General features: G+C 40.1%; 2 protein-coding genes across 6 annotated transcripts in view; both read left to right on the forward strand.

Annotated features, from left to right (window-relative positions):
* The window catches only part of tcf3a (transcription factor 3a), a 30324-nt gene extending 14146 nt beyond the window's left edge, over positions 1–16178 (forward strand). For 2 of the 5 annotated variants that reach the window (XM_053651368.1, XM_053651365.1), the window contains 16 exons: positions 535–605; positions 1661–1736; positions 3605–3642; positions 3755–3878; positions 4021–4070; positions 6590–6689; positions 7514–7608; positions 7818–7932; positions 8075–8133; positions 8317–8395; positions 8830–8906; positions 9061–9346; positions 9738–9873; positions 10463–10707; positions 15018–15161; positions 15542–16178. In XM_053651368.1, coding sequence (XP_053507343.1) covers positions 535–605; positions 1661–1736; positions 3605–3642; positions 3755–3878; positions 4021–4070; positions 6590–6689; positions 7514–7608; positions 7818–7932; positions 8075–8133; positions 8317–8395; positions 8830–8906; positions 9061–9346; positions 9738–9873; positions 10463–10707; positions 15018–15154 — 1688 coding nt within the window. In that variant the 3' untranslated portion in view covers positions 15155–15161; positions 15542–16178. Of the gene's footprint in view, positions 1–534; positions 606–1660; positions 1737–3604; positions 3643–3754; positions 3879–4020; positions 4071–6589; positions 6690–7513; positions 7609–7817; positions 7933–8074; positions 8134–8316; positions 8396–8829; positions 8907–9060; positions 9347–9737; positions 9874–10462; positions 10708–14406; positions 14637–15017; positions 15162–15541 lie in introns of all 5 variants that reach the window. The other 3 variants (XR_008388716.1, XM_053651367.1, XM_053651366.1) reach the window with 3 other exon arrangements.
* A 4727-nt stretch (positions 16179–20905) lies between these two features.
* On the forward strand, positions 20906–25977 carry LOC128624449 (cytochrome b-c1 complex subunit 10). Its single transcript, XM_053652114.1, has 3 exons — positions 20906–21568; positions 22700–22835; positions 25622–25977. Exons 1-2 carry the CDS (start codon positions 21519–21521, stop codon positions 22815–22817), a joined length of 168 nt encoding a protein of 55 aa, XP_053508089.1. The 5' UTR covers positions 20906–21518; the 3' UTR covers positions 22818–22835; positions 25622–25977.
* The last annotated feature ends 1823 nt before the right edge of the window (positions 25978–27800 follow it).

The following is a 27800-nucleotide window of genomic DNA, read 5'->3' on the forward strand; positions in this document are numbered from 1 at the left end:
GGACCATACAAATAACGGTGTACAAACTAACAGGCGTGAGGTATTAATGAAGTGACCCCTCGAGGTGTAATATATACAACGTACCGCATATCGCTGGCTTTTAATAAAAAAAAAAATTCCCCCTTTACATTATTCATCATGGCAAAGCATTAAAATTAAATTAATCCGCTTCAAATGGATGGATTACCCAAAATCCATTCTTAATGGTAGGCTGGCGTGGGCCAATGCAGAAATAACACTGTGATTGCGCTCAGCGTTTATGCTGTGCAAGCCGTGGGTATTTTTATTTTGTTCCGATTTCACAGCTTTTATTAATAGCTGACGGAATCTTCTGGAACGACTCGCTAAGCTGTTACTTTCTCTGCGTCGGCACCGAAACAGGCCAGGAAGCAGAATGTTCTACACTAAACAGCCTGTTGTGTTTTTTTTTTTTTTTATAAACACTAATAATGTCAATTATAATCACTTTGCAGGAGCGATAACTGGTTTAACATGAGAAGCAGGTGTAAACAGCGACATGTGCTTGTGTTGCAGGTTTAGAAGACCGGAGTGGATCAGGCTCCTGGGGCTCAGCAGAGCAGAACAGTCCATCCTTCAGTTCACGGGTAAGAACTAACAGAGCCCCATGGCTGCGAGTATATAAAGCACATAGCATGCTGAGACAGAGCTGCTTTTACAAGCTAAACAGTCTCTGTCAATGTTACAGCCCATTAGGTGTGAAAAACGGACAAACCGAACTGGATGTTTCATGTGTTTGCTCTCGAGGCTGACTGTTCCTAGTGTCTTTATGGAATGTGGAGCTTTGCAATTGAAACACAAAGACAGCAAACAGCCATTTTCATACTGCATTAATAATTTCAGAACAAGTTTTCTAGGGTTTTTTTTTTTTTGGGGGGGGGGTGTTTTTATAGAGCAATTGGGCAGAGTATATAATCCTTTTTGAATGAACCATTTGCAACCCCCAAAAAATATAGCAACCTGTGAACATCTGGAATGTTTCCTTAATGTTTTCCTCACACACACGTGTACACACAGCTGATGCTTAGAGCTCTGCATCCTCAGGTCATCTGACAGGAGCTCAAGGCACGACCACTGATTAAATTAAGGATCAGACATGGATCAGACACGCTGTTTTTTAAAAAAAAAAAAAAAAACCCAAGCAAGGCTCTTTAGCCGCTCTGTAAATACGCACAGACCGCTGCTGACGTAATGGTTGAGTCACAGTTTGTGATCCTCAAGCACCTTTTACACGAAGGGGAGGTGTTAGTAGGTCAGTCGGTCAGCCAGCGAGCTTCAGAGGCGTACTGACATCGATCTGATAAGAAGAAGCGATCACTCAGACGCGGTAGTTATCCTACATCAGAGATCGATACACAGTCGATAGTACTGATATTAGTTTACATCCTGATCATCCTGAAATATTACAACAATAACAATGTATACCGAACAAATAACTTATCTATAAATACAGAAATTCATAAAGTGGCTTCCTTATTTATATAAAAAAAAAAACAACAACTCAAGCTTCATTTTGAATGGAGCGCAGGATAATGATGGTGTTCTGAAGTGTCCTTGGTGGTGTCCTTGCAGCATGCCGTGTGATCGTATGAGCTTAGTTTGTGGTATAAATGCTCATTTCTTTTGTGTGTGTTTTATGTAGGCATTTGACAATGTGGGCCATTACAATGAGCATGAAAGCATGTCCCCTTCATCGATGTACAGCTCAGGAATTGGAGGTATGTCTGCTCATCAAATATATTGTGCCATGTTGCTGATTTTAAAAAAAAAAAATAATAATGAATTAATTAATTAATTAAAGGGGGCAGGGTGTAATAATTTCAAGCCAATTAAAATTGAAACACCTGTACATTTATCGAGAACTGTGTTAGGTGTTATGCAAAATCCTACTATTGCTATTCATACATACAATAATCCACAAATGTTTTTGATACAGTCCTGGCTGATAAAGAAGTACTTTTACTATGTTTGCTATGTAAGGAATTAAATACGATGGGGCACGCTGTAGGAAAATAATCCATGATGTGTTGTGATGCAAGCCAGTGATCATTTTCCTTTAACAGCATGTCCTGAAGTGTTTTATTCCTCTTATATCACTACAATTTGCCGATGAGTAAATTGTTTAACATTTATTAAGGAATGACTCATTGTATCCGCAAACGTTTATAGTTACATTTAATTGTCGTGGAACGTCCAAGACGCAAGTTAGTTCCTGTTATGGGTTATGTTATAGTAACTATAAAGATTCATTACCTCACCAGCCTGTCTTGAAGTTAATAACGGGGGGGACGCAGCATTTCATGTTACAGAGCAACAGGAATGTCCTCTGTTGGAAAGTGTACTGGCACTGGAGACTCCTTCTCCTTACAGAAAGCTTCGCCTCAATGATTATACGTTTTTTTTTTCTTCGTTTTTTTTTTTTTTTTAAATTTCTTCATTAAATAAAACACAGTATTGACTTGGATTATATACCACACAAGTCCCAGTGAATGAATTGTTACTATAGAAACAGTACAATATTAGAATTAGTGCATTAATATAAACTGGGGATTTGGCTTACAGTTTCTGACCAATCAGATTTGAGAATTCAACAGCACTGTGCTTTTAATAACACTTGTATGATTAGACACACAGCACCCTCATGTCTTATTGGCATCCTCACTCCGGAAGTGGTCTCTCTGGAATTCCCTCAGTTCAAGCCGACGTCGGTGGTGTTCGGGGGTGTGGGGATGGGTGTCAGGAGTGGGGTTAAGTCCACTGGAGCGCAGCCCTCTCCACTGGGACTTAAACAGGGGGAGACTGCTGCCTCTCGTGAACAGTGCTAGCAAGGAGGGGGGGCTGTGTAATTAGCGCCGGAGCATTTATAACGGGCCAGTTTGTTGTTTGGAGCGCAGGCTGAGGCCGTAAACAGTGCACCTCATACACTCTGGCAGAACAGCCGAGCCAGATGGAGGCCGGCCAAACACTGAGAGAGTAGCCCTTCATCCAGCACCGTCTCGCTATTCATAATGCGCTACTGTACTGTGCTCTCGCTTTGATATTTAATGTATGCAAAGGATTTGTTTGGTTGTGTTTAACATCGACAGGGTTCTTTATTTCTGGCAGACGTTTATAAGACGTTTGCCGGGTGTCTGTTTGTGTACACACGCCTCAAATACAGTATTGTTAAATTTCCACTAACATGTCCATTACCAAACCAAATTTCTGCTTTTGTGGGAAGCAGCATTTAGTGTTAATTTGACCAAAACCAGAAGAAGCTCCCAGGGTGTCTTTGAAATGTCTTTATTAAATAGAACACAAAAGAATTCGTCCCCCGCATCATTACACGCCATGCTTGCATATCCCATTTTTGTTTTAAAACCCTCATCTGAATGTGTAAGATCGTAGAAAGATCCTTGTAATTATCCCATTCATTGGATATTGAACAGATTTTCACCTTATTATTTGAGCGCAAGTGGAATTATTTTTGATTTAGGTGTGTTTTATATAAAGGGTTTTTATTTTGGTTTCCTGTCAGTTGGCTTATGAAGAGATTGTTGGGTTTGAGATATGACCTTACTATAACAGCATGTGCTCTGCATTGCAGGTAAATCAGACAGAGGACCTTACCCCTTTGGCACACAGGTATCATCTAATGGAACTCATGTTATGCTTTAGTCACGCGATACTAATATTTTTTTTATTTTTTTTTTTGTGCTGCTAATTTAAATTTGATCAACTCCTCTTTGCTCTCCAGTTCCTGCAAGGGGAGATGTCCATGTCCAATCCTGATGGCCTGTCCCCGTCTGGCGTAAAAGCCGCATCGCCATTCTACGGATCGTACCCCGCCAATCGTAGGAGGCCTCTGGAAGGCGTGCTCGGTGAGCTAGCTAGCGAGAGAGCGTGGGGACTTCTGGAGACCCCCTGCTAAAATCTAGAGCACTTCAGAAAACCTTTGTCTCATAAACTTTCGTGACTGTGACTGTGGGATTGTTTTTGTTTTTTTTCTTTTCCGCCGTTCAGATACCCCGCCGAAGAAGATCAGGAAAGTACCACCTGGTCTCCCATCCACGGTAAGTGCAGTCATCTGTGGTCTGTGGGCGTCTGAGTTTTTGACATGTGTGTGTGACCTCATTAGAATACCATAGCTCTTTCGGAGCTCAGAGCCTGGGTCCGGATTACCAACAATGCATCAGACTAAACACAAAACATGCACAAAATACATTTAAACACATCATACAAACACAAATAAATCCACATTTGAATGTAAGCGTGAATTGTTCAGCTATAAGTGGCTCTTCCTATTTTTGGGTTCGTGCTTACTCATGCAATTTGCTTTTAAGCATTCATGCATGTCTTTTTGTCAAAATAATAAGCCCACTCCACCTCTCTGAAACACACACACGGTGCATTATGACATTATTTTAAAAACTGTATTTAGTTACTTAAAATATTAAGTATTCGGATGTTAATAAGGATATAATTTTATATTTCCCAAACAAAAACAAACCCTACAATAGGAGGTGTGTTTCTTTCAAAAGGTGAACATTTTATTTTTGTGATCCAAGAGGCAAAATTATTATTCTATTTACTATGCATAAATGAATAAATGACTAATCCAAAACATTACCGTGTCACTGATCTTTAGCTAGTTCCCAAAGTAATTCAGTTGTTTCTTGTCCGCTATAAATGCTCGCTGCATAGGGCAGACGTTTTCTGACTTTGCACTTATTTTCCCGTTTATAATACGCAGTGAAAACAAAACCATGTGAAAATAATAAATAAATATAATGCACTACAGTTATTTATTGTTTTGGTATTTTCCATCTCGCTCGTCATCCATTGAACACCCAGTCTCTCCCCACCGCGCCCCAGGGTTTAGCAAAATGGAGTTCTCTTACCTACATAGTCTAATAAAATAAAATGTTTAATAAAATGGCATTTCTAAAAAAGTGAGCTACAACTCTAACAGAAATACTTCAGTTGGGGGGGTGATTTATTTTTTTATTTTATTTTTTTAAGTCACATCCTTTAGATACATGTTTAAATAGCCTTGCAGTAGGTGACTAAAGTAATTGATAGGGTCTTAAACTTCTGCATGTGGGTTGTTTTTTTTTCCCTTTGGAAAATCTAAAGAATATTGTTCTCACAGCTTTAAGTCTGCTCTTGCCCAGCCTGCTACATCCCATGACTGATTGAGAGTCCGGTTCTAATACCTGGTCTTTTAGTTCTGCTCTGCAGAGCCGGAATGGCAGCACTTCCTGTGTAGCTAAGCCACCATTTAACTGAACACTGACTCTGTTTGATTCTGGCTTTTAACAATTACCAACAGATGTCAGAATGCGCAGAGTACGGTCAACACCTCACTTAGTCACAACCCTTTTAACCCACAAAACATGGGTTCCTTTGTGATGTCCTCTTCTCTCGCTCCGTCCCAGTTTTATTTTTAACCTCTTCTGCTCCCGCCTTCTTTTTACATTTTTTTTTTTTTACTCCTCCTCTTGTCCCCATCTCTCTCCAGTGCTTTTTTTTTCCCTTTTTTTTTTTTGCCCATTTCCCTGCCCCCTCCATGTCTCTCTCTCACTCCCTCTCCCCACATTCACTTTTGCCTTCTTGCTCTCTTTCTCTCCACACTCGTTCCTCTCCCTCCCTCTCTCCCAGCTGCCTGTGGTGTTGGCCGGCCTCCAGGAATGGGCAGATGGCTCTGTAATTGGGAATGCAGCGTGCACTCTCTCTCTCTCTCTCTCTCTCTCTCTCTCTCTCTCTCTCTCTCTCTCTCTCTCTCTCTCGCTCTCTCATACACACACACACACACACTGACTCTTGTCTCTCCCCCCCCCCCCCCCCTCCCCGATACCTTCTCCCTCTCTTTCTATTTCCCATCTCCCTGCACGTCATACTGTTTAATCAAATTAAACAAGTAACCCTCAAAGCCCTGGATCGTCAGTCTTCAGAGCTTGAGTTCTTCATTTACACCAGAACCCTGGAATCCATGGAACCAATTAAATCAGACAGGATCCCTATCTGTGCCAAGTATAAATGACTCTGTGGTGTTTTCGCGTCTAGCAATTGTAACCTCCTGTTTCCTTGCTGAGTTGAGCACATCTGTATACGCTGGCTGTCTGTGATTTGCCAGATGTGATTTAACACTATACATTGCTTTCTGCATACCGTTCAGCCCACTCAGATCACTTTGAGGGGTGTGTGAGCAAGCATGTTTCTCTGTGAAGGAGTGTCTGTGGTAGCCCACGCAGCTATTTGGGATGTTTCTCTTGGGACAGCATGTGCTCTGCGTTCTGTATTCTGTGGCGAATGTTTCCTGATTCACATACAGATCGCCAGATCACTGTCCCAACAGATTTGCACCATGACACAACATTTGTGGCAGGTGGTTTTTTTTTTTTTTTTTTTTTGGTTTTTTTGTTTGTTTTTTTTTCGTGTTTTTTTTTTTTCTCCCCTTCTTCTTTCCCCCTATTCCCCTGCCCTTCATTACATAAGTGTGCAGACATCCAGATCCATATGGATTTGAGGTCTGTTCTCAAATGCCCATAATAAAAATCTCATCCTGTGATGATTTGGCTCGTGTTTACAGGTTTATCCAGCAGCTCTCAGTGACGACTACAACCAGGAAAACGCAGGTTTCCCGGCTTCGAAAACCGGCAGTGTTTACCCTGGCACCATCTACATGCAAGGTGTGTGAAGTTTTCATTATAGAGTAACAATCTTTGGAAATATTTTTTAAATAATAATTATTGCCATTAGAATTTTTTTATTTAAATGCAAAAAAAAAAAGAATCTGAAATTGAATGGTTTTTTGAATCATATTATCTAAAATTGAATTTCTTGGTTTTCAAAAAAGCAATAGGAAATCTGAAACTGAAGTAAGAGTATATGACTGGACACGTTTCATTCCAGTGTTTCTACTTCATAATTGTTCACCTCATGCCACACTATTCTTCAACAATATTGTATTCGATTATTGGGACCATGTGTTGGTGACCATGTGGAAAAAGGCGGGGATTCTGTTTTAGTTTTTCACGTTTTTTTAAGCTTTTTGATGTTTATTCTGGCTGTTTTATAGACAAAGTACACGATGTCATATGTAGGCCATTAGCTATTTATATGGGCTGTAAACATCTTGTTGGAATTTTTCTAACAAAGGCTTAAAAGTCAGGCCCCAAGTCCAGGCATGTTTTTGAAACCTGTTTCATTCTAGTTATGGCTGCAATAAATAATTGGTAGATCTTCTGGGCTTTCTATTCATTGCTGTTTGTTTACAAGAAGTGGTTATTCATTAGCAAAATAACATCCAGCATCTCAAAACCTACACCAGACTCCTGTCCATATTTGCTCCATCATAAGGTGCCCAGTGTAGAGTCTTATTTTTTTGAGCATGTTTTGAAGTTTGTCGAGTTTGAAGAGATTCTTTCATGCTTTCTTTAAAAAAAAAAAAAATTGCAAGTACTGGCTGCTGTTAATCGAAATAAGAGACCAGACTATCATCTTGTGTTAATAGAGGGTCTGCAGGACCCCTGGGCTCAGTCAGGTTATTCCTCCATGCCCCACCACCAGTCCGCCCCATTTGCTGCCATCAACCCTCAGGATCGCCTGGTGAGCTTTGCACATTTCTGTATTTCTATCAGTGTGAAGTGCATGTTTAATGATTGTAATTACAGGCCCTGCCACTATTATTTTAACTGTACTGTCAAATATGTTTACATATAAGACATGAGAAATTTAAGCCCATGATGCCTTCCTTAATCTCGCTATACAGTGTGCTATAGAGAGTGAGTAGCTCATTAGTTTTTTTTTTTCCACAGAAGAGACAGCCCCTGCCTCTGTCCCCTCCGTCCTACCCTCACCACGGCAGCGAAGTGAACGGTGTCTTCCAGTCCGCATACACGCCTCCCATCAATGGAACAGACGGCATCATGGGTAAGAAGGTCCCGTCCTCCTCCAGTCACACACTAATGATCAGTTGCATGTCATGCTCTTCCTGCCCACTGGCTTTAGGAAAGCTTAATATCACTCGTGTGAGCATGGTTTAAGCTCTGTTTTTTGCTCTCTGTCTATTCAGGCAATAGGGGCAGCGCAGCAGGAAGCTCAGGAGATGAAATTGGAAAAGCCCTTGCTTCAGTGAGTTACACTAGCCTGGATCTGGTCTTGGTTATCATCTGTCTGAGATTTGATCCAAAATTGCCCCAAAAGGGCTCTTTACTGAATCTCAGTTGAGCTCTGTGATTACGCTAGAATTACGTACATTACATCGTGTGCCCCAGTGCGAGCTTTAAATGTGCCACTTTCTTTTGCGTTGCTTAGATTTACCCTTCAGACAACAACGGGAGCAACTTCTCCTCCACTCCACCTACCCCGGTCGGCTCTCCTCAGAACATGGCAGGTTCGTGTACATCTGCATGAATGTTTTTTGTTGTTTGTTTTTTTGAAGAGATGTGCTTGTTTGCTGCAGATCCTGTGGCGCCATCTGTTGGTTAAGAACTGTAATTACATTGGGGTTTTTTTTTTTTTCAAAAGCGAATACAGCTGTAAATGCAGTACAGTTATTAGACAAAACAAACATGTTTTTCCTATCAGAGTAATAAACCTCGAGCATGAGTAAATAACAAATAAAAGCCGCACATTTTGTCTGACCTACGTTTTCTCTGTCTAAATAAAATGGCTTCGATGGAGCTAAGGATGTTGTAATTTTTGATGTCATTTCATCTAAGGGAAAACGATATAGACTGTATAGAGTAGAGTGTATAGGTATATACATTGCCTCTGCAATGCTAGGCTACTTTTCAAAAAGAAAAAAATCTTTTCTCTCTTTTGCAGTCTCTGCTTCCCAATGGCCCAGAGGATCAACTCAGTCTGCGCAGTCACCCAGCTTTGAGGGAGGGCTGCAAGCGCTGGTACTCTTTGACAAATAATGCATCAGAGTTTGCCGAGTGTAGATTATGTTTTCATGGGTTGCAGATTTATTTTTTATTTATTCCTTCTGAGATTTCGTTGAACTTGTAATAACGTACGCATCTATGCTGTGCTCTGTATCGTACAATTTCACAGCAGAATAAGATGGAGGACTGCCTGGGTGAAGCCTTGCATGTGCTGCGGAACCATGCGGTCGGTTCGGGGCTGAGTGCAGACATGCACACCCTGCTGAGTGCTGCTGCTGGAGGAGCTGCAGGTCTGAGCTCCCTCAGCCAGAGCTTTTCCCTGCACGGCAGAGTGCCCGGTATGGTGCCCAACCATCACGAGGAGTCGGCCGGTCTGACGCCCACCAGTGCCCTGTTACACGGCCAGCACACAGCTGCACAAGCTCCCGCCAGCTCACAGTCAGAGGGATTCTCCAGTAAGTCACATGCTCATGTAGTATAAAATAATACTTGCTCAGGGGTCCTTTTCTAATCTAGAGTCTTGGGAAATGTAAAGCCGGGAGTCAGAACTCTTAGAACCCATACACGCATACATGTAACACCTTAACGAAATTATTAACGAAAAACATTTTATCTGTGCGTAGTTGTATTAACTGACGTCTCATTAACTATGTCCATAAAGTTATTGCCTAAATACCAAGTTTTTACTTAATAGACAATCTGTGATAACCATATGTGTGTGTGTGTGTGTGTGTGTGTGTGTGTGTGTGTGTGGGGCTATATTGCTCGCTCCTAGAATTCAGTACTAGGTAATGTAGACCTTTCCAGAACACTCATCCTCCTCCTTGCTTCCTGTGGTGTCACTAGGTTTGTCTGGAAGTCTGACTCGCAGCTCCAGCACTGATATAAAGAGGGAGGAGAAGGAGGATGACGAGAACTGCTCTGTGATAGACAAGTCCGAGGATGAGAAGAAAGACGGCAAGATGAACCGCACAGGGACCAGGTACCTGACCGCATCACATGCGCTACAGCACACGACAGCATTAGTGTACATAGTGGGTTTTATTAAAGGACACAGCTGAGATAGTTAGATTGTTGAATCTTTGTTACATTAACAAGCAGGGAAGAGTCTCTAGTGAAGCTTTGCCGAGTCCATGCAGAGCGAACCTGCCTCCGAGTAAGACAGTAAGCTCAGCACAAATGAGAGAATGGGTGCGTTATGTTGAGCTGCTCTCTTATAGTAGACAGGATGCACAGTGAGTTAAAAATGAAAGTTTATGTTCTTCATTAACTGCTATAAGTAAACTTATAGAAATGTAATAGAGGTATTCACCATCTGTGAGAATAGAACAAGTGTACATGTGAAATTAGAGACTGTAGTACAAACACACACACGCTCACAGAGGGAGAGCTTTTTGCAATATCTTGACCAGACCAGAGAATCGACAGACAACCCATATGCACACTCACCCACCCCCATCGGCGTCAGCCTAGGCGCTCCTAATTCTGTAACTAGCTTACTATTTGTTATGCCTGTAACCCCACTCTCACCCCCTGTGTCCCCACTTCTCTGCTGCCATCAATCTGTAAAGTCTTGACAATGATGACGAGGACGACGACGAGGACTTGCCAGCAGAGATGAAGGCGGAGCGGGAGAAAGAACGGCGCGTGGCCAATAACGCACGAGAGCGTTTACGCGTGCGTGACATCAACGAGGCCTTCAAGGAGCTCGGTCGCATGTGCCAGCTCCATCTGAACAATGAGAAACCGCAGACCAAACTGCTGATCCTGCACCAGGCCGTTAATGTTATTCTCAGCCTGGAGCAGCAAGTGCGAGGTCAGTGGGCCTCGCCTCCCTCTCGGAAAAACGAGACCTGATCACACACAGTGGAGATGTGGCTATGGGGTGGGCTAGCAGTCCTGCTTAAAGAGAGATAAGATGGCTTGTTTTATGGTAACGGAGTAATAATCTGACTCAATAAGACGTCTGCAGACACATTTATATAAACTCGAATGATGGGCATGTCAAGTAGTTATGAAGTCAAAAACCTGTAACAAAATGAATAAATGATAGTATGAAGTGTCGTGGAAATGCTTTTGCTTTAACATCAACCGGTTTAATAACTGTTTAGTCTAGGTAACAGCAGGTAGACAGCATGTTTTATTTATTTAAATCTGTAAAATATATATATATATATATATATATATATATATATATATATATATATATATATATATATATATATATATTAATTAACTGGGTCTATATAAATTATTAATGATCTGTAGTGGGTTTTATGGTGGCTTTATAATATAATATATAAATATATTATATTATACATATATAAAAAATATATAAATTATTTTATTTTTTGTATGCGTGATCGCAGAAATGCACTCAATCAAGCAGACTCTGCAGTATTAGGAGGAGCTTGCAATTTTTCTAAATTATTGCAGATTTTCCAGATTTGGGCCACGAAGCATCATGTGACATCACACCGCAAATTCAGGCAAAGCACACATTCGATTCACGTGCGTCGAACATGAGTACAGCTAAAAGGTCTCATTTACCAACAAACATCAATTCAGTTCGCCAATTCAAGTAGTTTTCCGCATTTTTGGCCGCAGCAATTGCCAAAAAAACAGCGAAATCCTGTATTTCAGCAGTGAAATATAGACAGAGAATTACACTCTGCATTCTTTTTATTTCCACCTAGATGTTTTGGCGCCTCCAGTTTCATCTAGGTGTCTCATGCTCGTTAGGATCTCTTCTAAAACATAAAAGTGACAGTTCTTCCCTTTCTAAAAATTTATTTATTTATTTATTTATTTAAATCACATTGTAACATAAAGGCAGCCCATATTTTTAGATTTTTTTTTTTTTTTACAAATAAGTTATTTATATAACAAGCATTCAATTAATGAACTACTCGTGCCCATCGTTAACAAATGCATCGATCTGTTAATGTACAGAAATACACAAGCCTGCTTTACCTTTCTCTAGGTAGTACTGGTAGCTGATGAGAATGGCGTAGTGCTTTCTGTAGTATATGTTTGTACTTCTGCATGTCCCTGTCCCTGTACTTGTTTCTTTTTTTTTCTTTTTTTTTTGTTTGCCTGTTCAGTTAATCCCGTGTTCGTTTTGCCCTCCACTCACTCACGTTTCATTTCAACGCGAGTCTGATCACTTTCCCATTCACCCGCTGCCTGTATCTGTGTTGAGTTAGCACATTCTCTTTCTTACAGGTTTAGCACATTTGTTATTGTGTTCTGCAGGTTTCCCCATTGGTTTATAGTTGCAGCAGTGCTGGCTGCATATCTAAACTAAAAAAAAAAGTGCTAATTTGACGTGTTATTAATGTTCAACTTGAACATTGGATGAGCAGCATGAACGTGCTGCATGTAGAATATTTAATGATGCTCTAAATGGGCATGAATCCCTGTATGGGAATCCTTTTGCATAATTTTCCTCTCATTTTTAATTTGCACGTAATGGTCACCCAAAAGCCAATTTAAAAGTGTAGTGACTAACCACCGATGGAAATTTAGCCTTCGGGCTAACTTTTATGAATGTTGATTTAATGTACACGGTCCCTTTTTGAAATAAATAAATAATACTCTGCATTAACTTCGAGAACACTAATAGCCTGATGTTTGCACTTAATATTAATTTGGAAATTGGACATGACCAAAAAATGAATCCTTAAATATAAGATTAGTAGTTGATTTTTTTTTTTCTGTAACACATTCGTTGAGTTTGTACACATGAGCCTTCTGCAAGGCAGATTTGTACAGAAACGTTGTGTAAGTAATAATGTGAAATGGTTTGCTTTTCACTCTGATCGAACACAGTCCTCTGTGAGTGTAAATACTATCGAGCACCCTAAAGTTGGCCACTGAGGTGCTTGACGTCGACCTAGATGCCAGAGTAAAGGGGACTCATGAAAATCTGTGCAAAATGATAAATTAACCAAAACTTTGATGCATTTAAAATATAGAGGAAAAACAATAGCTTTTACTTTAAATCTTGCCACAGTTTTCAGCTGTAAATGTTAACATAGTGTTTTTTTGGGTGGTTTTTTTGTGGCAGCGGGAGCACATATAGCTTTTTCATCTTTGAGTGAAAATGTGGTTACTGTTATCATACTGTGGTGGCTGTCTTTACCAAAGTGGGGTGGCTATTTTGTGTGCGTGTGTTTTGGGATACCAGAATATGTTCCGAGTGAAACAATGGTTAGCTGTGCTTATTTTGGTTTTGCTTATCAGCGTACACCAGTGTATACTGGCGCATACGCCCGGATTGTGCATTGTTAAAACCGTTAATCACAAGTCTTATGCTGAAGTGGCCATCTTTTGATTTTTCCATACTAATCTTTTGTCTGCAGTGCTTTTAATAACCCTATAACGACCTATTCATGTCTACACTCCTCACTAGGCTCTTCCAGTAAAACAGCTGGTTTTATGGTGTCTTAGTCTTGCACCTCCTTCCACACTGTATACTCGGGCAGTTCAGACAGACTGACCTTGCCGTATACAGAAGCTCATTTCTTAACAGCCGTTTCTTTTTATTTATTTATTTATTTGTTTGTTTATTTAGTCAGTCCTGTCCTGTCCTGCTTCCACTCGCAGTTGTATTAACATGCTCCTTTAACTCTTCTGTTCACAGCTTTTATTTATTTTATTTTTTGCATGTTCTCATCTGCCCCCCCCCCCTTTGCCAGGTTGTGCTTTTTTTTTTTCCGTCTATCTTCATGCTTCTTTCCTCGTCTTGCAGTTCTTACAGATTGCAGCAGGGAGTTTGATCTCATCACAAATAAACACATCTCTGTGAAAAAGGGATGGGTTTAAGATGAGACGTCATGCAGATCCTTTCTTCCTTTTGTCCTCCTTATCTTTCACAGTGGCTGTGTGTGTTTGTCTCTACAGTACTTGGCAGAAGGTGCATTGCTCTCTTCCTCTTTCTTTTTTTTCTTTTTTTTTTTTTTTACATTTTTTTATTTTATTTTATTACTCACTATCACCCTTTGCTCCATGGCAGCCCCCACAAAAGGCCCTCATTCTCCACTGGCAATTTTTGCACTGAAATCCGATCCACTCCAGAGACATGTGGCAGGTGGTGTTCAGTGAGCGTTCATTGCATATATTCATTATGTGAAGTTCACATACAGTATATGTTTAAGTTCGTGGTCAGATCTTGGCTTCCTGGTGCTTTGACTGTTTTTCGTGTCAAGAAGAAGGAGACATCAAAGCCGAAGCACGTGGCCACCTCCTTGTTTATCCAAGCTGCCCTTTTTCTCCGCTCCGCCATTGATCTCCTCCAACCTCGACGCATAGTCAGGATTTCCACCAAAAGATATATGATTATCAAGGCTGACTAATAAGGACACAAAACGGGGAAATATTGCATTTAGTAGAGGGTAGGTTTTAACACACCTAAACATTGCAGTGCCTTGTGAGTTCGTTAAGCTCTAATCAATTCATTAGGAAGTTGATTGCTTAACAAGGTGATTAACAAGACCCCGGTTGCTCTCGGCAGCAGCGTGTCAGAGGAGTGCTTGACGGTGGAGGAGAAGGAGCAGCGCGACCGGGAGCGCCGCCTGGCCAACAACGCTCGTGAGAGAGTTCGCGTGCGCGACATCAACGAGGCCTTCCGGGAGCTCGGGCGCATGTGCCAGCTGCACCTGAAGAGCGACAAGGCGCAGACCAAACTGATCATCCTGCAGCAGGCCGTGCAGGTCATCCTAAGCCTCGAGAGGCAGGTGCGAGGTAGGGCTCCACCTCCACGCTCATCCCTCGCTCCTGTGCCTCATGTGGAGAATGGGGGTTGGGGGGAAAACCACCTTCAATACAAAGATGCTCTAAAGTCATTGCTGCCATTGGAAGCTTGTTTGCTCTGCTTGAACCTAGCCCTTGACCTTCTCTCTGTCTTTCTGTCTCACTGCCATGCCATTTCTCATCCCAGTCTTTTCTTATGTAGCTTCTGTTGCTCTGTCCTTGACCAGCCACTGCCTGCATTAACTGTGTTCCAACTTTGCGTCTCTCTCTATCTCCACAGCTTGTGCACTGCTGAGGTGTATGAATTGAAGTGTGAATTGTAATGCCATGGCTATCATTTGCTGACTTGTCTAAATGTCCCAACTCATACAGAGCGTAACCTCAACCCAAAGGCGGCATGTCTGAAGAGGAGAGAGGAGGAAAAGGTGACCGGCATGGGGGGAGATCCTCAGATGCAGCTGGGAGGAGGCCACCCTGGGCTGGGCAGTGATGGGCACACTCATATGTAATATTTATGTAAGTACTGCATTTGTGATGAGGATTCTCAGGTTCTCGTTGGGTCTGTGGAAAATTTTGGAGTTTGGAGTGCTTTTCCAGTAATAGACAGACAGGTAAATGAGAGAATGGATAAAATGTCTAAGCCGCTTAGTTCATTTTGGCACATCATTCTACACCTCGTGTAGACCTTTTTAAGATTTAAGATTAGCGAAGTAGTGAATGTCACTGTCTGGATCCAGTCTAGATGCAAGCTACAGGAATATTGAGAGGGATATTCATCACTATGCATGTAACATGGAAAAGAATGGGAACCCTGCTCTTGTATGTAGAAACATGGATATTACTTTATAACCACCAGTTCCTTTCACTAATTATTCATATTTTCTTTTCTTCTCCAGATTCTGTCCTAAAGAGTACTTTCAGATGTGGCCTTATTCTCCTAGCTACCGTCTCAGTGTGTGAATACGCTCACCATGACTGTGCATCAGAATCTTTTGATCTTATGGACACATACTTGTGCAGACACACACACACACACACTCTCTTTACTGAAAGCTGACTCATTTTGACACAGCATACATTTGCATAAATGTACACACAGATGTTATGGACCATCGGAGCATCCTAAAGAACACTGCTGAGAGACGGAGGAACTCTGAGCACAACGAACAAGAATCTCTGCGCTCCCATATTTTCTTCTTTTTTCTTTTTTAATTATGGGAGCAATGAGAGTAAGGAGGTGTGTTTTGCCAGGATTTTATTCCCTATTGATATTTAGACGACCATTCCCAAGACTTCAAAAGGAAAAAGAGACACATGCTTGTCCAGTCAAACCGAGTACGTCCGGCTACATCGTGAGAAGTCTGATAATTTGATGATTGGATATTGTGCTAGTACATAGCACATGTGAACATAAACACTTCGTGGGCAGTCAAGGGCTCAAATTAGGGAACAGAAATCTTACCCTCTGGCTTTCTTTTGTACCATCGCACATGACGGTGAAGGCAGAAATGAAAAAAAGAACAACCACAGTGACGAACCCATCAGCGCTCAAATTCAGCTTTTTTTTTTTTTTTTTTTGCATTAACGTTGAGTGTCTGAGCTCGTGTTACCTGTCTAACTGGAACCCATTCACTTCATCCATCACCACAGCCATGGAATCAACACTTCATTATTACTTACGAACTAGCAGTTTGGTTTGATTTATTTTTAAGAGGAACAAAGTGTCCTCTTGACTCTTCTGAGCAACTAACACCCCGACATCATTTCAATCTCCTCATTTGCAGCATTTCAAGACTGTGCAGTCATGTCATGACTTTGATCCTGGATCCTTCTTCCTGCTGTTCTTTAAAAAAAAAAAAAAAAAAAAAAAAAAAAATTTAAGGAAATGCTTTGGACAAGGACGCCATGTTTGATTACCAATTGTCTTGATTTGATTTGAAGGGTAGATATAGCCTGTTCTTAAAAGTACAGCAAAATCATGTTGAGGATTCGTGAAATCTGCTCGTTTTGGCCAGTGATTCAGTGCTAAAGTTATGTCAGGGGTATTTGTGCATCTTGCTGACTTGTGAGTGTCAACTGCATCTGCTGCCAAATCTGGATATCTTTCCTTAAAATGGAAGAAAATGGATCATTTGAACAATTACTTGGGATCTTTTTCAGATCATAATGTTGACTAATTTTTTTTTGTTATATATATATATATATATATATATATATATATATAAAATGTTTAAAAATTTTTTTGTCTTTTTGTTTTTTTCTTTTGCTTTTTAATGTTTTACGAATTTAAATATGCGAAAGAACTTTGCGTTCAAGGATGCCAGGAACAAATGTAATTGTTTCGTATTTCTTTTGCAATTTTGTATTTTGATGGAGGGGCATGGAATCGTAACCAGCATTCTTTTTTATATATATATATATATATATATATATATATATATATATATATATATATATATATATATATATATATATGGTTATGAATGCCTGTATTCCCTGTCCTCATTGCTCCATTTGTGTAGAGGGTGTGATTCACTGCAATATCACTTCATTACCCTCTCAGTGATCGTAGTATTGTGGTTGCACCACCCTTATAAAATATTTTCATAAAAGCTGACACAAAGGGTCATTTCAACAGCTGAATTTATCAGTGTTTTCCTTCAGTCATTACAAAATCATATCTGAAAATGAATCGTGTTGGTTTGCATATTGCGATGCTCTGAATTTCGATGGAGGGAACGTGCAAGAGCGATTTAGGGTGGCCTTCTTCATTCTCTGCGCTGACCTCTGTGCCCAGCGGGGTCGCACCAGGGGAGTGATACCGTACTAGTGCCTGCACACTGTTTTCAGTTCAATCCTGAAATCAGGTTTTAATTGCAATGTCACGTTTTGCTGGCTCTAATGGAATATTTTATAAAATTCACATGAAGACAGGGGTATGGGGATTTTTAGTGGATCTTAAATGAACTTTTGCTCTGCTGAGCAAATAAAGTACTTTTCTTTGTGATCCCTGTTTAGTTTTTATGTGCTCAGTGACCTCTGTCCTGATTTTGAGTTATGAAGCTTTTGTATGTTTTTGTTTGTTTGTTTGATTTTTGTTTTGCTCAGTATATGTATTTATCTTGGTAACTTTGCTCGGATACATTAGGAACATTGACCATGGTGATGTGCTTATTTTTGATACAAGCGTGTGGAACAGACACTGAACTGGTGATTTGGTAAAGATAAATCATTTACAAAGTGCACAAAAGACAGCTTTACTAAGACGGCTTTGTAAAATGGAATAAGTTCTTTACTTTTTCAGCCCACTTTGAAACCACATTTTGGTTTAGAGAGTAAATTTAGTGCTCCTTTATCTTAAATTGACTCGCTGCCTCAAATTGAGGCAGATATTGTTGTTGGGCTGTACTGAAGCTAACCGAAATCTTAACTTCCATTGGTCCAAATCATTCCTCAAATTCTGATTGATTTATGACTGACATATGAGCATCTTTGAGTGTAAAAGATAGCATTTTCTTACAGGTTGAGCCTAGTTTTAAGATAAACCTGGCTCTTAACTGGAGTTCCTTCTTCGATATTAAGTGCTCACTTTATTCTTTAGTTTTTGTTTAGCTGAGACGTCCCTCTCAGTCTCTTGGCATTTTCATCTGCAGAATCTGTTGACCCACACCATTGGGGAGGTTTTCTCAAGTCCCCAAAGTGCCTCCACTTTCCTATTTTTTATATAAAGTAGCTATTCAGAACTGTTATGTATATAAAGTAGCAATAAATGTGCCATTTTTAATAACAGAAGTTATACATTTTCCATGTCTGTCTGTTTTTTTATTTTATTATTATTAATTATATACCCAAATAAAGAACACACCACAAGAGAGGGTTTATTCATCACTAAATGTTCATCTTTTTTTTCTTCTTCTACAGGACAGTACTGTTGCAGTCTATCAGATGATTATACATGACCTAGACACAGTTATTATAGACACACCATTTAAGAAAGAGAAAATACTAATACTTATGGCAGGTATTATGTTCTATCTGTAATATGTTTCTTATTTAACAAAGATAAATTAGTTATAGGGTTTATGGGCTCAATATTTTTATATATACAGTATCTCACAAAAGTGAGTACACCTAAGTGAACATGTCCAAATTGGGCCCAATTTGCCATTTTCCCTCCCTGGTGTCATGTGACTTATTAGTGTTACAAGGTCTCAGGTGTGAATGGGGAGCAGGTGTGTTAAATTTGGTGTCATCGCTCTCACACTCCCTCATACTGGTCAATGGAAGTTCAACATGGCACCTCATGGCAAAGAACTCTCTGAGGATCAGAAAAAAAGAATTGTTGCATTACATAAAGATGGCCTAGGCTATAAGAAGATTGCCAAGACCCTGACACTGAGCTGCAACACGGTGGCCAAGACCATACAGCGGTTTAACGGGACAGGTTCCACTCAGAACAGGTCCACCAAAGAAGTTGAGTGCACGTGCTCAGCGTCATATCCAGAGGTTGTCTTTGGGAAGTAGACGTATGAGTGCTGCAGAGGTTGAAGGGGTGGGGGGTCAGCCTGTCAGTGCTCAGACCATACGCCGCACACTGCATCAAATTGGTCTGCATGGCTGTCCTCCCAGAAGGAAGCCTCTTCTAAAGATGATGCACAAGAAAGCCCGCAAACAGTTTGCTGAAGACCAGCAGACTAAGGACATGGATTACTGGAACCGTGTCCTGTGGTCTGAGGAGACTAAGATAAACTTATTCAGATGGTGTCAAGCGTGTGAGGCGGCAACCAGGTGAGGAGTACAAAGACAAGTGTGTCTTGCCTACAGTCAGGCATGGTGGTGGGAATGTCATGTTTGGGGCTGCATGAGTGCTGCCGGCACTGGGGAGCTACAGTTCATTGAGGGAACCATGAGTGCAAACATGTACTGTGACATACTGAAGCAGAGCATGATCCCCTCCCTTCGGAGCCTGGGCCGCAGGGCAGTATTCCAGCATGATAACGACCACTGCCTTACTAAAGAAGCTGAGGGTGAAGGTGATGGACTGGCCAAGCATGTCTCCAGACCTAAACCCTATTGAGCATCTGTGGGGCATCCTCAAACGGAAGGTGGAGGAGCACAAGGTCTCGAAAATCCACCAGCTCCGTGGTGTCATCATGGAGGAGTGGAAGAGGACTCCAGTGGCAACCTGTGAAGCTCTGGTGAACTCCATGCCCAAGAGGGTTAAGGCAGTGCTGGAAAATAATGGTGGCTACACAAAATATTGACACTTTGGGCCCAATTTGGACATTTTCACTTAGGGGTGTACTCACTTTTATTGCCAGCGGTTTATACATTAATGGCTGTGTGTTGAGTTATTTTGAGGGGACAGCAAATTTACACTGTTATACAAGCTGTACACTCACTACTTTACATTGTAGCAAAGTGTCATTTCTTCAGTGTTGTCACATGAAAAGATATAATCAAATATTTACAAAAATATGAGGGGTGTACTCACTTTTGTGAGATACTGTATATAATGTGTTTATAACTGGCATATGAAAAGCAATATGTCTCCTCGATCATTCCAACCCGTAATTCTGTTACTATACGACTATAGTCTACATCAACAATGCAAATTTTAAATTGTTGAATAAAAACAGATCAATCACTTGACAATATGAACAAACATATGTGGATGGTGTAGATTTGAGGTGTGCACGGGATTGATTTGAAATGACACTCCAGTCTGCTCCCAAAGGGATTTTGACCATCCCCTCCTACTTGCAGAGGAAGTTTAAACCAATCACACAATTATTCATTTTATTTGTACCAGCTAATTATATCTTTTGTAATGAACTTATTTCCCAAAATATAAACAAATTAGAAATGGAAACGGCAAACTTGAACAAGATCTAGCATTTGCTTAAGAAATATGAATGAATGCAGTGTGAGCATGAACTTTATATCCGACTGCTTGCATGAAAGTATAAAGGGCAGCATTTTTGGGGTCTCGGTGCACACCTTTACTATGGACCTTGGGAAGATTTAAAAGCCTATTAAATAAATACATTACTAAATTAAATAAAATGTTTTCCCCCATAATCTTTAGAGTAGCAAAAGAAACTACCTGGTTGCCTTTGACGCTCATACAAAAATACCTGCACATACAACCAAGGGTAAGTTTGTACAATGGAAAAAATAGAGGACCCAGATGGAGCCCCAAGGTACTCCATAGTTTATAGCAGGTTTATAACCGGAGTTGGATCATTTCAGTAATTTCAGTGAGCAAATAATATTCACTTGGATACTTTGGTTGATGTTTTTTTCCTCGTGGGGTCATGATTAGAACCGAAAGGATCTAATTATTGACACTGATAGGATGGGATCATCTTAGGGGTCAATCATGTTTTATGAATGGGTGTGCTGTTTGCTCAGGTTTTTAACTGTGTGAGGTGGGGTGTTTGAATGCTGTGCGTTAGCATGAAACAAAACGAAATTTATACATCAAGCTCTCTCTCTCTTCTTTTCTTTCTTTCTTTTTTTTTTTAAACCTAAAACTGGTCTGTAAATAAATCATTAACCTCACTGAAAATGAAAGTACTATTGTAGCTAGCTTAATGCCTGGGAAAATATTATATATAGCTTGGTGGGGGTAAAACCTTTATATAAAACTCTTTTTTTGTTGTACTTAAGTTGTCTTTTTAATAACACATTTATTTGGCGTGTTTTTACAGTCTTTGTTTACTTCAGTATTTTAGCGCTAAAGCTCTAAACGTTAACTTCCGGTTACGGTCGCATTTATTTAGTCGTCACCAGTAGGCGCCATATCGCTTCCGCTGAAGCATCATTTTTTTTTAAATTTGCTGTCAGGTTGTGAAGACAGACTCTCCAGAAATGCTCGCTAAATTAATAGGACAGAAATATCTCTCCATTGGAAAGGCGTGGTAAGTTGTTTCAGCTTGTGTTGCAGACTTGATTGTGTATTATTTTGAGGGTGAGAATTGTTTTCAGTTAGTTAGACAGTGGTGTCCTTGTTGACCTAGCTTGTTGCTAACTGCCATGTTTCGGTCAAGAAGGACAGCGAGGTTCTGGCGTGTTCATGTACAGTACTCTATAATTTAGCATTTTCTCTTAATTTCAGCAGCAATACTCAACTCGACAGGTAATAAGTAACAACATTATGCATTTTAAGTGATAATATCGGATTCCTGGGCTCGCGCACAGGTCAGGTTCAGGACGTCACACTGATTAATGCAGTTGTCTGGATAAAGGATATGAAGGTCTGTGAAGTAGTAATATTAATCTGTGAATTATTATACAGTGAGCAGAGCATTTATGGAGACCCCTTCCTGCAGGTACTGTACTGTGCAAAAATCTTTTTAAAAAATGCTGTAAAGGTCTCCATAAAATGTATCCATATATTTATTTATATATTTATATTATATATTACATTATATTATTATATTTGACTGTCACTCTCACTTCTTATTTTTGCAACAAAAACCCAGCAGTTATGTTTTTTGTTTGTTTGTTTGTTTGTTTTTGTCTGTAAAATGGTCTATAATATGCTGCTTTCTTTACTGTTGGAAAACATAATGTTTGGAAATGTAAAAGGTTTATGTACTGACTTGATATTGTAGCAGTCATAAAATAAAAGGTCTGTACTAAAAATAAAAAATAGGGTGCCTAAAACTTCTGCACAGTACTGTATGTGCACAGTATTCGACCATAACGTTACAGCATGATTTGTCATCTAGCGGGCTTTCCTTCTGAAATGGATGATACGGCTGCATCAGATTTAACATTTTTGATCAGACTCACTGAATTGTTTCCTGCCACAGATGATGCGCATGAACTAAGGACACAACTTGTCTCTGATGTTTCGCATATGTTGTCAGATTACTGTGAGAATGTCCGTGTCTGATCAGTAATGTCAAACACTCCAACATCTTTCGTATCCATAGCAGTTTTGTCTGAATTTTTGCCATCTGGTGTGGTTTTGAAATTGATTACTTTTCGAGAAGCCCAAAAAGCCCAGTCGATTTGTTTTGTTTACGTGCGTTACTGCGTCACAGGGTTCCCACGCTGGCTGCATGGGGAGGTGTTGGAGGCATTGCAGTCATCCACTTTACAGACTGGCGATTGATCCTGGACTATGTGCCCTACATCAATGGCAAGTTCAAGACAGACTAGGGGTTTGTGAACTTTTGGGTAAGTGTTGTCTGTTGCTTTAGGATGAAAGTTCTGATTGACCTTCGCATGCTGTGCATCATGTCTCGGTGAAGAAGCAGAAATCGGATCACAAAAAAGACAACAAAGGTTAAGGGACAGACTCGTTGCTCATGTATCTGAGAAACAACACTGGCGTTGACTGTTCCATTGCGTTTATGTTTTTATATATATATATATATATATATATATATATATATATATATATATATATATATATATATATAAATATAAATAATACTTAGATAGATAGATAGATAAATAAATTCTTTTAGTGATTAGAACACGGGGGATTCATTCAGATGCCCTGCAACTGGTGCGCTGATGTCCTTCAGGGGGGTAAAAAAAAAAAGTTATGGATTCCTGAGTCTGGCAAGGATCTCCAAATTATTTTGAATACATCATTCCACTGTAAGGAAAATAATCTACAAATGGCGCAGATTTCAAACGACTGTTAATTTGGCCAGGACTGGCCATCCCAAAAAATTCAACCCAAGAGCAGACCATCTGATGCAAAAAGGAGGTTCCAAGAACCCCAAAATTTCATAATAGGATCTGCTAGTAAGTCTCAACTATTACAATCAGAAAGAGTTTGCACAAATTTGACCTGCATGGGTGTGCCAGGAAAAAGCCTTTGCAAGATTAGTTTGCCAATGAGCATATAAGCAAAGACCAGGCCTTTTGGAATAATGTGCTCTGGACAGACGAATCAAAGATAGTTGTTTGGCCGCAGTAACAGCAGGCATGTTTATTGCAGACCAAAAACAGCTTTTCAGTAGAAGCACCTCATACCAACTGTGAAACACGGTGGTGGAAATGTTGTGGTTTGGGGTTGCTTTGCTGCCTCAGGGACTGAACAGCTTGCATTCATTGATTCAACTATGAATTCTATATCACATGAAAGAGTGCTTGAAGATAATCTGTCTGAGGCCATCTGTCTGAAAGTTGAAGTTGAACCAAAAGTGGGCCTTTCAACAGAATAATGATCCTAAGCACACTAGCAAATCCAGCAAGGAATGGCTCAAAAAGACAAATGAGGGTTATGGAATGGCCCAGTCAAAGCCCGGATTTGAATCCCATTGAAATATTGTGGGGGGATTTGAAATTGGCAGTACATGCAAGAAAACCCTCAAACATCTTGCAACTGAAAGAATATTGCATTGAAGTGTAGTCAAAAATTTCAGAAAGCCTGGTGGACAATTACGCAAAACGCTTACAAGAAGTTATTTCTGCTAAAGGGGGCAATACTAGCTTCTGAGGCCAAGGGTGTACTTACTTTTTCCACAGAAAAATATAACCTTGATATCTGTTGAATAAATGATTGGAAAAAGCTAAATTTAATTTTGGTTTTGTTCGAGTATATCAACATGTGGTTATGTTCAAGTACTTCAGGAAGGGGTAGGTCTTTAGACATAGTTTGAAGACCACCAGTGACCCACCTCTTCGGACATCTAGGGGATGTTCATTCTACCATCTAGGTGCTAGAACAGAGAAAAGAGTCTTGATGCATGCCTTCCTTGTACCCTGAGAGATGGTGGGACCAGTCGAGTGGTGCCAGAGGATTGGAGGGAGCATGGTGCAGTACTGGGTGGGATAAGTGAATCAGTTCTCCTGTATTATAATATTTATACTGAATCATGTATTGTAAGGACAAAGGGTTTATGGCTTGAAGCTTTTCAACATGGTGCACATTACTGCCACCTGGTGTTCAGCAGTGATGTACTGCGTCCTGAAATGCCTATTCATGTACTCTGTCCTGGCAGCTAATGCAGCAAGGTATAGACTGTTCCTAATAATTTCTTTCATGCTTCAAAAACATAATGTGCATTAATTAATTAAAAAAAAAGCTTAAACATATTATAGGAAAATACTCACAGCAGGGTGGTGTGGGGATGTTAATTTTCCTATAACAGCATGTCCCAATGCATTTTATTCCTCTTATACTTTTTATACACTAAAGAAATATATATATTTTTTTATCCATTTACTGTTACATACAAGTTTGTGGAACATCCCCAAAACAAGGTAATAAGACAGAAAATGCACTTGTTACCGAGAAATCTCAACACAACATTCTGAAGATTTCCCAGTGGCAGAAGATGTGAAACTTAACTGTGACTGGTTCACAGTGCTGACACTGGAGGCTCATTCTAAAATTGTTAATTATCTCCTCACAGAAAACTGCACCACAGCAACGATGCTTTTCTTAGTTAGATAACAAGGTTTGTTATTACTCTTAGCATCTGCCGTGCAAGTGTCCGTGAGTCAGCAGTTACTATAGAAACAAGATCATATTAGAACAAGTGCATTTAATGTAAAATTCAACAACACCTTCTGAATAATCTGAATCGAGAATTCGGCAGCGCTGTGGTATAATTAAGTAAAGGTAACCAGTAGCTTTAAATATGTGGTTTAGTTGTTTACCAAAACCACGGTTTCCTTGTAAGCCCTTCAAACCCGCAGACTTGATGTGCTAGGGTTTGTGGGGTTTGATTCAGAATCTAAAGCATTGACGTTGGGTGCTGAACGAAGTGTTAATCAGCTGTTTGTGGCAAAAGGGCTCAAACATCATACAATACTTAAAACTGAAATGCATTTTTTTAACTTGCTTTGTTGGTTCAAGAAGCAAGAATAACAATTAAAGCACAAGATGAGTTAAAATGATGGTCTGCAGCAGTATGATCTAAAATGAGCCTCACATCACTGGATAAAGAATAGCCTCATGGTTCCTAATGGAAACTGACACATTGATGTGAATTTGTCTGCAGGTTCAACGCTCTACTGCCGAGTGAAAGATCGAGACAGACTTCCCAACCTGGAGATAACTGAAGATTCATAGCCACAGCTCTGCTGCATGTAATGGGCTCATCACCATCTTTCTTCTGCTTAACAGTGCTAATGGATATATGATTTACTTTTGAGACAGTCTGTTTCTTTTGTTGTTTCACATTACTTTGGTTGTAAATGTAAAATTATGCGATTATTATTATAAAAATAATATGAATTCTGACCTAACACAAATTACAACCTCAAACAACTTACTACATAATGGATTGTTTTTCTTCCTCCAGAGGTATTTCCCTGAATAAACAATCTGTGTGATTGATTACAATTATGGAACAAATTCTCTGTGCATTTGTCTGAAGTCCTTCCACATACACCTCCTCTGGATGTTTAAAGAAGTATTACTGTATACTAATACATGACTCCTACTAACATGGGTTTACTGACTGTTCTTGTCAATAAATATAAAGAACAAAACTTCTACTGCAGTGTTAAATGCTATAAAGATTAATGTGATGAATGGATCATTGAAAAATACACTGATCTACCATAATAGTAAAACCACTGACAGGTGAATCGAATAACATTGATTTATCTTTTTACAGTGGCAACTGTCAAGGGGTGAGATACAGTATATCAGGCAGCAAGTGAACAGTTGGTTCTCAAAGTTGATGTGTTGGAAGCAGGAAAAATAGGCAAGCGTAAGGATCTGAGCAACTTTGAGGAGGGCAAAATTGTGACTGCTAGATGATTTGGGTCAAAGCATCTCTTGTGGGGTGTTCTCGGTATGCAATGGTTAGTACCTAACGGACGGACGGACAGGTGTTTGGAAGAGATGGCACCAGGATGCACTATGGGAAGAACGCAAGCTGGTGGAGGCAGTGTGATGCTCTGGGTAATGTTCTGCTGGGAAAACTTGAGTCCTGGCATTTATGTGGATGTTAGTTTGTCACGTCCCACTTACCTAAACTTTGTTACAGACCAAGTACACCACTCCATGGCAACGGTATTCCTAATGGTAGTGGCCTTTTTCAGCAGGATAATGTGCCCTTCCACACTGCAAAAACTGTTCAGGAACGGTTTGAGGAACATGACAGAAAGTTCAAGGTGTTGACTCGGCCTCCAAATCCCCCAGATCTTAATCCGATCAAGCATTTACGGGCTGTACTGGACAAACAAGTCAGATCCATGGAGATCCCCAAGTCACAACTTGCAGGACTTAAAGGATCTTCTGCTGATGTCTTGGTGGTAGATACCACAGCACACCTTCAGAGATCTTGTAGAGTCCCTGCCTCGACAGGTCAGAGCTGTTTAGGCTTCACAAGGGGGACCTACACAATATTAGGCAGGTGGTTTGAATGTTATGGCTGATAGGAGTATATTAAATTATAGTGGTTTTATAGCAGAATGAAAAGATTTTTTCTGCTGGTGTTGCATTGTGGACAGCAAACAATAACAGTGTGTTAGTATCATCATACCCTTCCACAGATTTATTCTATAATCTTCAATAGAATAGAATATGTTTATCATCTGAAAATGGCAGCAGCTGACATTTGGACATCTGGACTGTATGGTGGTGCAGTTAGTAAAGTTGTCATCTCACAGCTCCAGGGTCTCCAGTTTGATCCTGAGCTCAGGTCTGTGTGGAGTCTCACATGTTTTCCCCATGTCCATGTGGGTTTTCTCTGTGGTTCTCTGTTTTTTCCCCAAAACATGCTGGTAGGTGGATTGCCTCAAAGGTGCATGTGGACTGTGATTTACTTTTGTCCCATCCTGGGTGTATTTTTGCCTTGTGCTCACTGGTCCCAGATCAGGCTCTGGATCCACCAGGAAACACAAAAGACTACAGATAAATGAATAAACAAACAGAGACTTGTTAGTTTGATTACATATTCCTTTCTTTTCATGATTTCATGCCATTTTAGCGGCCCTTGAATAACTCGACAAGATAAAACTGTTTACATTCCCTTCAAATGCTATTGAGCTTTAAATTATGGTATATTTTGTGTATGGGCCCATTCGATAGTGAAATACATGGCAATATTTACATATGATTTAATAGCTTATTTTGTTAAATATCAAAAATCTAAGAGGTGTCCGTCATACCTGACACCTAGATGAACACTTTACAGTTGGTTGTGTGATTGTACATCATTCCCTTCA

This window comes from Ictalurus furcatus, chromosome 20, assembly GCF_023375685.1.
Source record: "Ictalurus furcatus strain D&B chromosome 20, Billie_1.0, whole genome shotgun sequence".
Taxonomy (NCBI): domain Eukaryota; kingdom Metazoa; phylum Chordata; class Actinopteri; order Siluriformes; family Ictaluridae; genus Ictalurus; species Ictalurus furcatus.